The sequence below is a fragment of the Anopheles moucheti genome, chromosome 2, assembly GCF_943734755.1.
Source record: "Anopheles moucheti chromosome 2, idAnoMoucSN_F20_07, whole genome shotgun sequence".
NCBI lineage: Eukaryota > Metazoa > Arthropoda > Insecta > Diptera > Culicidae > Anopheles > Anopheles moucheti.
This window is the reverse complement of record NC_069140.1, coordinates 78,485,708-78,497,032: the sequence shown is the minus strand read 5'-3', so window position 1 is coordinate 78,497,032 and position 11,325 is coordinate 78,485,708. Positions and strand designations below refer to the sequence as shown.

The 11,325-nt window shown below is 39.2% G+C and overlaps 1 protein-coding gene across 1 annotated transcript; it reads right to left on the bottom strand.

The window, feature by feature from the left end:
• Positions 1 to 583: 583 nt before the first annotated feature.
• On the bottom strand, positions 584 to 11,190 carry LOC128309705 (solute carrier family 25 member 16-like). Its single transcript, XM_053046154.1, has 8 exons — positions 10,892 to 11,190; positions 9,903 to 10,088; positions 6,874 to 7,100; positions 6,588 to 6,782; positions 6,354 to 6,510; positions 6,134 to 6,275; positions 3,602 to 3,604; positions 584 to 1,740 (listed from the first exon to the last, which is right to left on the bottom strand). Exons 2-8 carry the CDS (start codon positions 9,973 to 9,975, stop codon positions 1,566 to 1,568), a joined length of 972 nt encoding a protein of 323 aa, XP_052902114.1. The 5' UTR covers positions 9,976 to 10,088; positions 10,892 to 11,190; the 3' UTR covers positions 584 to 1,565.
• Positions 11,191 to 11,325: the final 135 nt, after the last annotated feature.

Here is an 11,325-nt window from a genome sequence, read left to right as displayed (position 1 = left end):
TCAAACATTCTAAATAATAAAACAAAACAAATGTTGCCCTCGAATATGAAAAAAAAACTATGAAATGCTTTTGTTGGAAATATAACAGAAAAGTATACACATTTAAATGCCGTTGAACGATTTCACCGTACAGTAATTGCGATTGCGGTCGTCCGACTGCACAGTAGCTGCACAGTATTTGTGAAAGCAGGATCAGCAGATCAGAAGCTAGCAGTAGAATGTTGCGTGAACCGATTAAACAATGAGACGCATTGACTTATTTTAACGAACATACTAACTTACACAGACGCGTTTAGGGGGACACGATAAATGTGTGTATGATTGTTAAATGTGTTACAATTTTTGCAGTAGATCCTACCCCCGAAACCTCCCCGAATTGCTAATTATATACAGTGCTACACACAGCAGCCACAATCGTAAAAGGATGACATTCCGTAATGAGATGGTATACATATTTATATTTACGTGTAGCAAAGGAAAAATGAAATATATATAAAAGTATATTCTCAGCTCCTTATTACGCCTCCAAACGACTTATCGTTAAACCAACATTAATTGCTGTAACAAAATCGTAACAGTGTGTAACAATACAAAACAAACAGACATGGTAACAAATAAAAAAAAACAAACAACAGATGCAACACTATTTACTGCATTGTGCAAAATGTCAAAGTTTGTCCTTTCTTTGCTGCTTAACACTCACGTTCACGCTCAATGCTTTACATTGTTTCAACATTTATATTAACAAAATATGTCATCATCTTGATTGGTGTTTACGCGTCCGTAAACGGGTATTACATTTGCAGTCAGGCAGGCAGACGAAACCTGGTATACCTCCGTTCTTTACTCACTCCTTAAGTATGCTTCTAATTTGACCATCAGTTCGCTCGCGGCGAAACCTACTCCGAAAAGTGACGCACCTACCATAGTAAAAGTTCTCTTGCCTCTTTTTGATGTGCTTCATCGTGTCGGCGCGTACAAACTTATAACATTTTACTTAAACTTAAGTACGGAAACCATGCTTAACCGGTAATACTTCCAAGCTACCTTCGGTCTAATTGTGATGATCAGCTAAATTTGTCTATGAAAGAAAGCAAAATAACAAAGAACGTGCATACGCTGAGCATGCTTTTCCTATACCCTACATCAAACTATGTAAAATAAAAAACTGCGTATTGGAAGTGCCTCTTTTAAATCCACCGTTCGCTAGCAGGACAAACTGTTTTCACAATCAGTTGTACAAGTTATTAGAAATAAATATTGTTTACGGAAACCATACCCCTTATCGTCAGAGTGTTTGAGAATTGTCACTACTTTGTCAAGGTTATATCTTCCCTAATGTACTCTTCCTTTACATTAAAAACAAAACAAAACAAGAGAAAGAAATAGAGAGAATGTGAAAGATGGTTGCTGCTTGTCTAATGAAAACTGTCCATGGTATGAAATGAAGACCTAGTACAACAAATACCTAAACAAAAATTCATCTAAAAATTACCATCAACCGTTTCGCAACACTAAAAACGAACGATCTCGTCTAATGTCCCGTAGACCCCCTAGCCCATTCTTCAAATCTTCATGCCCGTATCCAGCTTAAGGGCCTGTTTTAACACCTCGTAGGTGGAGAAGGAGACGGCCACCATCGGTATGGCGCGCAGATAGTTGATCGACATCCCCCGGTACAGACCCTTCATGATGCCATTCTCGTTGTAGATTATCGATAACGTTTTCCACATGCCCATGCTAAGGGAGAAGAATAATTGTACGCATTAGTAACGGTTCGCCATGTCCAAAAAAATCTCACAATAATTTAGCTCTAGACAAAACGAACACAAATATTTCGAAAATATTACTGAAAGTCAATCAAGCTATTATTAAACTAACATTAATATTGCAAGACCTCATTTTTTTGATACAATTATTAATTATTATAATGTTAGTAATGCATAAATTAAAGACTTAACGAAACGCTTATCAACGATTAAAAACGCACCCAAATCAAAACTGTTATCAATTTAAGATAATCAATTCACTTAAAATTCCTATCATCTAAGCCTAGCTGCATAATTATGCGTGATGGTATTGAAAATCTTTGCATTCCATTTAAACGCTTTACATCATCATCATCACCATTGGGTCGTACGAACTGCGTCTGTTCGAAGGCGAATGACCTTAATGTGGGGTGCTATCTTTATCAAGCCGGTTTTTCTGCCCTCCAAAGTTCAACCCCATTACCTTTGATCTAGCATCGATAGCACGGATTTCAAAACAAACCGAAGTTTTTTTTTTGTATAAAACTGTTCGATTTGAAAAGGTTTCGTTGATATGGATTTGAGTATAAAAAATTAATTTATTAATTACGAAAAACCATACATAATTCAATAAGAAGATGCCCCATGAGGGAATATCATTAAAAAAAATAGCTTTTCGAATGTCTAATTTAATCCGTAACATTTCGGGTACCGAATTCTGGTTGGTTTGGTGAGTAAAAAGGGTTTGAAATAATCTCGGAGCTCCTAACGTATGCAAATTAAAAACTTTTGTTTGTGATATTCCCTGGTCGTTCTAACATAATTATAAATACGAAACTGAAACTCCACATGCGGTGGTATCAACTAGAGGTTATATGCTATGAGCAGCCAGCCTAAACTATTTTAGATATTCTTTCGTCTCCTGTAATAATTTTTCTTTATGTAAAATAGCAATAGCAAGACAAAAAAGCTGATCATTTCAAGAAGCACTAGTAAGACTGTATATTCATCGTAGAACCAACTATCAAGCACCTCAGATCAATGTTAACATCTTGAATTCGCATTTCGCGTTTGTGGACATGCGTTCCAGGGCTGTTGAACAGGAACTGTCGTCCACAGCGGTGAACACGAATAGGACATTCCTCAACTAACCATTGCGTTGCTACTTGTGGAAAACCCATCAGAAATCAACTTAAAAATTCAGAAGTGGTAAGTCCCTCTTCATTAATAGCCATACCCGCCTTATTATGTGTATATCCTTTCAAAGCTACATGGTTCAATTGTAGAATATAATGGAGAACACAAACATTCTTAACTGATAACCAACAGTAGAATAAATTTAAAAAACAATTTTGTACCAAATAATTCAATTAAATTTTCCGATATTTTAAATATTTAATGTAAATTACACATTTTTTATATTCACGTTAGAACAACCAGATCGCGCATAATTAAGATTTCTTTAGACATACGATAATTCTTTTACAAAATTAATCGTTCGAGCAGTTTTGATTAATAAAAAGAAAATGTACATACACTTTTTACACTTAATTACTAGATAAATGGAATTTCCTTATCATACAAGTCTACGCTACAACAGAATGCAATATGTTCAATTCCAAATAGCTTTCTCTCACTATTGCTACCGGATGTGGAATACTATGCGCTATCCACATTTATGGAAATTACAAAGAACTATTCAATGTCGTCTAAGAAATTACACACTTAAAACACACAAACCGCGTGAACGTACGTCGGTCGCTAGACTGATCAATAGGACAAACAGACAAGGAAGCATAAGCAATTACATGCACGTGAGCGGAATCGAAAGCGATCGCACCATGAATACCCACCTCCTGTTATGTTGACCCATACCGAGTAAGTGTGTGGCCCATATCGTTCCGTATCGGCATTGACGGTATCGTTCCAGAGTACGACAATTAGTACAGCCGCAACCCGTACCCCGATTGATAATCGGTCGGTTGCATCGTCCCAACGGCACCACCCGGTTGATGCATCGAGTGCACCGAGCAATTGAGTTATTAACCAGCCCATCGAGACGTCGAGCATCCGATGCCCATCATATCGACCAACAACCCACACCAAGAAGCGCAGCGTTATTCAATTAGACGGTAGTGCATTCATCGCAAACGGTGTACGGTTATCGATGGGTTGGAAGTAAAAACGGCATAAATCGTTGTAACACACCACATATACCACCACCCGCCAGCCATTCCGAACGATCGAAACCCCCGTAAGCCCGCCGGTGAAAGTAAGTAATGTGAGGTAATTAAAGTTGCGCGGGTTTTCCGCATTTAGTGTCGATGTGAAAACAACGAAGAAGGGACAACAATCAGCGATCAGTCAGAGATGAAGAAGCACCCGTAATAAAAAAAACAACCAATACGTAACACCGTCACCAACACCATTCAACCGTCCGTCAGTAGCGCGGCATAGGAAAATATAGAAAATAGAAATAGTTAGTAGATTGAAGGTGAGTTAAGAGAGTAATGGAATGGAAAAGAAGCAAACAGTCGTAAAGCAATCGAAATGACTAATGAGCTGTTTATTCTCGCTTGTGCACAGCCAGCGGCGCGTTTTAGTTGCCGTAAGCGTTTGAGACGTAGATGAGCGATCGAAAGGGACATTGTTTTACCTTCCAGCGGGACACTTTGCTAATGCGAATGTTGATGAACGTTTTAAAGAAAATCGCCCGAAGCAAATTGCGTCATTCGATTCGTTCTATTCGTAGTGGTTTTTGTTTCAGAAAGCGAAGAGTTCGAAGAAGCTTTTGAAGTAATCAAGGAGACACCCGTACTTTACTTTAATTGAACTTTAAAATCATACATAAAAAATAGTATTTTTAAATCATAATCGAGCTCTTCCTAATTTTTTGTCATGTTATATTTATAATAACAAGAAAAATACTTCCCAAGTCTAAAAAAAAACCCCTCAACCGCAGCAAGCAAATCGATTGCTGCAAAGAATTAGCACCTAATTTAATCGCTGAAGCATCATTCATTAGCAAAAATCTAACAAAAAGCAATAAACATTGATCACCCGAAGATGTGTGAATGTGCCACCATCAGCCCACCATAATTACTTCCCAGCAGCTTCGTCCCGGCAACATTAACCACCTGCGCCATAAAGTATCGCTTTACCAAGCAAAAGGGCAGTACAAGTTAACCAGTTTTACCGGCTGTATTATGTTTCCTCATTCCACTGAATCTAAGCCAGCGCGACACGCAAATCCTGCCTCAACATTCCTTTTTGGTCACGACACGCAAAAACAAAAACTATCTATCAAACGTGGAAACGTGGAATGTGGACAGAGAGAGAGAGAGACTACGAAAAAGAATCTTCCCAATCGGCCGCGTACCACAACTGTCGAACGCTGTGTGTACGGAAACCGTAAATGAAAAAATGATGATACTGCGCATCTGGGAAGGAAGATGACCAGCCAGTACCACTGAAATCTATCGTTTCAAAAAATCCAACATCCATTAGCATTAGCGTTTGGCAAGAGTACGCTCGGGTCGGGTGATGACCAATTTTCATTTTTTTTTTCGTTACAGGACGTTTGTATTCGTAAAATACGCCTTCCAAATTCGCCATTGCGTAATCATACGAACGAAGCTGGTGGTATTCACTGAATGCCTTTCGCGTGAATGTCACGCTGCCCGCTGTGTGTCAGCAGGTGAACTTAAGCGAAAGCTTTCGCGGCTCACGGGGGGGCCGGACATCGAACAGACCGCGTACATCTTTATAGGCCCTTGCGAGAGACCGCGTGGCATGTTCGCATGTTTGGTGAGAAAGTTTTGTGTCGGCAATGTCCGCACGTGTGACACGCTGTGAGCGAAGGAGAGGACAGAGAGAAAAAAAACAACATCAAACTCGTTTCACACCCGGTTCACCTCGAGTAGGCGGAGTGCCGGGGGGCTAAATATTTACAAAATTTTCCATTACACTTACAGCGCAACAATAGGTGCAACAGAGGTTTGATTTTCAATGAATCGTGAAAAAAAGAATGCGCTACTTTTTATGCTGTTATTTTTAAAAAGGAAGATCATCAGTGAAAGATGGTGCTACACAGAGCGTGCCCTAACGCATCTTCAACAGCGAGAGAGGAGTGCGTCAATCGTTATGCAATTGCATATGCAAATATACGACACGCTACGCAACTCCAGTCTCCCAAAACGGAAGGGATCGTTTGTGGCCACTTCTTCTCCGATTATCGCAGCGTAGCGCGCGTGGCACAACAAGCACATCGGCAAACTGGTCCCTTTGGAGGTCAACACTTTACAGACCCGATTTACATACACCGTTTTCTTTAGCTCACACCGATGGATATGAATGAATAGTACCAATTCAAAGCGTTTTCTTACCCAAATTTCGCCGTTTCTGGATTCATCATCGCCAGCTGCATCCGCCTTCGCGTTACGTCCAGCGGATAGGAGAAGGATTGTGCGACGGCACCGGCAAATCCACCACAAAGCAACTTTGCCGGAACGCAAAGTACCAGTCCGCCTGTAATTTGTTGGTGCGTTAAATTCAATTCTAACTTCTTCATGTATCTCCTGCCAAAAAAACACTGTTCCTACTTACCGGTGTTTCGGTCACACTTTTTACACGTTACGCCCGGTGCGTACTTCATGCAGACAAACTTCAGCATCTCGAAGCAGTAGAATGAAAAGCCGGCGTACGGTACCATGCCCATCAGCGTTGGTACGAATCCCCGGTATAAGGCACGCAATCCACCTTCCTAAGGATTGGCAGTTTGTGCACGTGAGTATTAACAGCAAGTTAACCAACATTTACATTAAGCAAAGGTATGCTTACCGTCCGAAAGATTGTTACGGCAGTGTGTACAATACCATTGTACCGATGTTCGCCAGTAACCTGGAACGCTAACCGGGCTCTTATCGTATCGAGCGGATACGTCAAGGTGACTGCGGTCACACCCGCGGCCGCACCAGCTATAAATTTGTCCGCATGCTTGATCGGAAGGTTCGTGCCGAGCGCTTTCCCCAGATACTGGTGTCCATAGAAATACAAAGTCGAAATTAAAATAAGAAAACATCGTAATTCCTTAAATTAAATTGCATTAAATGGCTCTTCTGCCTACCTTTTTGTACACCTCGAACGCGGTAAACTGTGTGGCAGCGTACGGAAATATCCGTACCATCTGGGCACCGTTGCCCTTGTACAGCGCGAAGAACGATTCCTTCTGGACGATGTGCTTCAGGCCGCTAAACACGCCGAGATGTTTGTAGTGGATCGAGTGTGCCTGCAGCAGGATCTTGATGCGATCGAGCGGTGCGACGGCCGTTTTCGAGCACATACCGGCCACACCTGGAATCGGTAAGCGATGACATGTTTGCATGATTAGCGATTTGTACGATGCACGGACGGTAGGACAAGAAGACAAAATCAACCTTGCGTGTGATGGCATACTAATAATGACGCTGGGTAGGAGTCATTTGAAACGTGTTTCTTCTGTTGTTTTTTGTAAATTTATGTTTTGTTCTTCTTTTGTTTCGATGTTTCTTTTAAACAAAAATATTTCATATATCACAGGCGAATGTGAAAAATTGTAATTTGCTTTATATTTATCACATCATCTTGTCACTAATAAGCCTTTAAAATGTATTAACGTAATAAATATCAATATATAACAGGAGTTTCAACTGAAGTTAAAAAATAAGATCATTTCTTTAATAATTTCAAGTTAAAGTAGAACATTTTGCGCTACATATGCATTGTTTTCAATTTAACGTTGTTCATAGTGGAATAGATTCCATTTGTAAGTTTTCTCTTTTTTCATATTTTTTCTTTATTTAAATTTTATTTTTGTTTCATTTTTTTATTTACTTTTAGTCTAGTGAAACAACCCTTATCAAATAAATACGTTATTTCAGTTTGTTATTTTTTATAATCTCTAAAATTACTCTTTATTCCTTAACTGCTGAGAGCACTTAAAATCGAAAACCCTGCATTCTGAGAACATTAAAAAGATTAACACACAATCAATTTTTCAAATCTAATCAAGTCTGTGATCTGGCCGACAAGATAAAACAATATAAAACAATGAAACGAAATCACTTTTATTTGCATTTAACTGCAGGGGAGTAATGTTATTTAAATTAAAATTAATTACATATAAATTCAACAAAAATGTCTAAGAGTATTAACTTTTTAAGCTAACCTAATTTGCTAATAAAATAAAAATAAATTGTTTTAGATAGCAACATATTAACGACATGATGATTCATTTATGATTCATTTCATGGAAGTTGGCAAAGCGATGGGAAAATAACATTCGCTTACAAAAAAAAACGCTTTCAATCTCCGCGTGACAGCAATTAAAGGCAAGCAACAAACGATTTGCTGCCAAGTGAACAAAAAAAAAACAGCCACCCGTTTACAGCCAATAAAACACAGATGAGCAAACACAACAGAAGGCATTAACTACGAAATGGAAAGTGACAAAGTAGTACGAGACCTTACCGAAAACGCATCGCTCAAAACAGAAGGGAAAACAAAAAAGCCAAAGCTCGTGAACACCGTAAGGTCATAACTGGGTCCCCTCCAAATCAACTGGAAGATGTGTGAAAAGATTGAATTGAAAATACTGTGCGGTGCTGGCAATGGACACACGAGTGGACACAGTTGACACGGAGCACGGAGTTGTAAGCGTATAGATGGGGGACCTCATGACCAGAGAGGTGCTATTACCATCGTGCTGTTTTCGAAATGGCATGAAGTTTGGTTGAACTACACCCTAAAAGCACGTAAATTACGGTAGAAATGGAAACTTTACGAGTGTGAAAATCCATAAATAGCGTTTATGATTGTAAAAGGATCTCATAAATCTGTTCAACGGACGTTATATTAATTATTTGTTTCTGTGAGTTGCAAAAACTACTAGTTTCAGTATAAGGGATGGATCAGTCACTGCGCAAACTTAGCGGCCGCGGGGAGTGCCTCGAGCAACCGGAAGTCTCTGAATAAAAAAAACATATCTGTACAAGCCTACCTCAACCTGCTACTAACGCTCCGCTTTGGGCCTACAAAGAGCTCGCTTCACTTCTGATCACTACTTTATATTAAATCAAAAACTTATGTTTTTTCCTGTACAGTATTCATCGTTTTTACTTATTACATTACTTTATATCATAAAAACATTTCAAAACATTACAATAACAAAAATAATAAAAAATCATGATATAATAAGGAAGCAGATAACACATTTCCGCACGGATCATCACGAAAATGGTCAGAAATTGCAATCAGAGTGAGTCGTGATAACAATCACGATTTAATGGATGATTTAATTATCGATTACTGTGACTAAGCGAAACATTTTTTTTGCCAAATTACGTATGACACAAATGAATATGTAGCGATATTTATAAAGTTATTCATTTATTCTTTCATTTCGCGTTACGGCATTTCGGCGTTATGCTGTCTTGTATTACAGTTCGTGACGTAATTATAAGACGCGTAGTGTTTTTTGAATAACAATAACATTTTCTAAGATAGATAACAATGATGTTCTACAAAAATCGTATTATTCTTCTAGTTATTATTCTGTACAATTTTACAAAGCATCATTTTTAAAATTTCTTCAACTTTGTCCATTGTTCTAAAAAAACGTAGTGTCTTATAGTTATGTTACTTACTGTAGCTTACTACAGAAACTATGCTTAATGTATAAAGTACTTATAATGATGATGAATATAAAGGTTACAGCGATATATATAAAATATGTAATAGTAAATAAATAGAAAAAGGTAAAACAATATTTAAAAACACTTGAAAAACGATGAAACAGAATAAAATTGCACTAAGACGAAACATTTAACATGCAATAGGTAAAACTCAAGCAATGTAATGGATAAAATTTTTAAAAATGTTCTTCCATAACACTTGATAACAAAGAAATCAATTTGATTAGTAAAAAGTAAATTATTTAATCAATAAGTATTACATTCATAGGTGGGGGTGAAGTGCCAATAATTTAAAAAAGCAGAACAAGGATAAATATATAATTTAAAGTATTAACTTGATAAATATTGGATATGGATGCCTATTTTTGTCATCACCTTCAGCTTATATTCTAATTAGAGGTTGATATTTTATAAATGAGCTTACCTCCAGCTAGAAGATTTTTAACGATAAACTCGGCATTCTTCCTTGACTGCTCGGTTGCCGTGATCGAAGCCATGGTTGAAGTTGTGAACGTGTTTTGTGGCTACCAAAAATCACCGCTGCGGTTTCTACTGATTCACTGAATCACTTTAATCCAGCGGGAAAATACGCTATGCACTACCCTGTTGCCTGGGAAAAACACAAGAAAAATATTCACCCACACACACATTAATTCATTTTTACGCACACAGTTGTACATTTATGTAGATCGTAGCCATCTGCCGTTGGTAAATCTATGGCTACTTGTGTTTTGAGCTAGCGGAACTGCACCGGAACAAAACATAACCCAACCACGTACACACAAACAAAACATCACAATAGTGCCGGCAGGCGAGTGAAATTGAAGACACCACAAAAGATGTAGGCGAATCGTACCGAACCGAATGCGTGGCCACGCGGAATGCTTTCTTCATTTCGCAAACATCTCTCTGGGCAGGCTGGATACTTTCTCTTATCAAAACTTGACGCATAACGAACAAACGAAACTGAAACAAATAACTGGGCTGCTGATGGTGAGCGAATGAGGTGAAGTGAAGAAAAGTGGGCAAATGACCATAGACAAGTGCACGAATCGGGGCATCGATCGAAACATAATCAATTGATGCCGATGGAGTAGTAGGTCGAATCGTGCTTTGCGTGGGGATACGCGAGAACATCGAACTCGCGCGGGGGTCACAAACAGCGCCGTGATTATTCACATTATCGCACACGGGAAACTATTCTGCTGGTTCTTCGGTCGGGCCATGTAGCAGGCAATGCGTCATACAATGACCCCTAACCATACGGCGATTGCTCAATTCGGACACGTCGCAAAAATACGCACAACAGCACAACATACAAAACTGCAACGGAGCCGGTTTTGTTTGGGACTTTATATAAAGACCCAAAAGAGCAACGAAACACCAGAAAAAAAAACGATCAATGAAACTCACGGTTGCATCCAAAACGCAGTCACACACCTCGACGGTGGACAAGACTTTGTAGGAGAAAGTTTGTTTAAAACCACACACACCGCCCAGTCGGTCGGTGGCTGGATTCTTTCACCTTGACGCACAAACACAACGACCGCTTTCGACACGGGGAGATGGTTCGAATTCCAATGTTTTACCGCGCCACACGCACTACACGCGGCTGGATCTGATCGCGGCGTTCGACCACCGTTGCGTGGAACTGCTGGCAACGTATTGTAAATATATGCGGCCGTGTTCCGCTCGCGTTCCGGCCGTGGTCTTTCCAGTTGCTGCGGTGGGAGAAGAATGTAAACAACAATCGGCACGCTGTGACAGGTGAACTGTCACGTAGTGAAACAGCTCCGCCGAAAAAGATTGCAGCAACACAACAAACAGCTGGAAAATATACAGGAAAA

What these genes read in the sequence shown, in the direction of transcription:
- LOC128309705 (XM_053046154.1), bottom strand. Translation starts at nt 9,975, where the DNA reads ATGGCTTCGATCACGGCAACCGAGCAGTCAAGGAAGAATGCCGAGTTT. An exon ending in CGTTCGAGGTGTACAAAAAG is followed by an intron (nt 6,783 to 6,873) that starts GTAGGCAGAAGA and finishes TATGGACACCAG; the next exon opens with TATCTGGGGAAAGCGCTCGG. An exon ending in AAAGTGTGACCGAAACACCG is followed by an intron (nt 6,276 to 6,353) that starts GTAAGTAGGAAC and finishes AACAAATTACAG; the next exon opens with GCGGACTGGTACTTTGCGTT.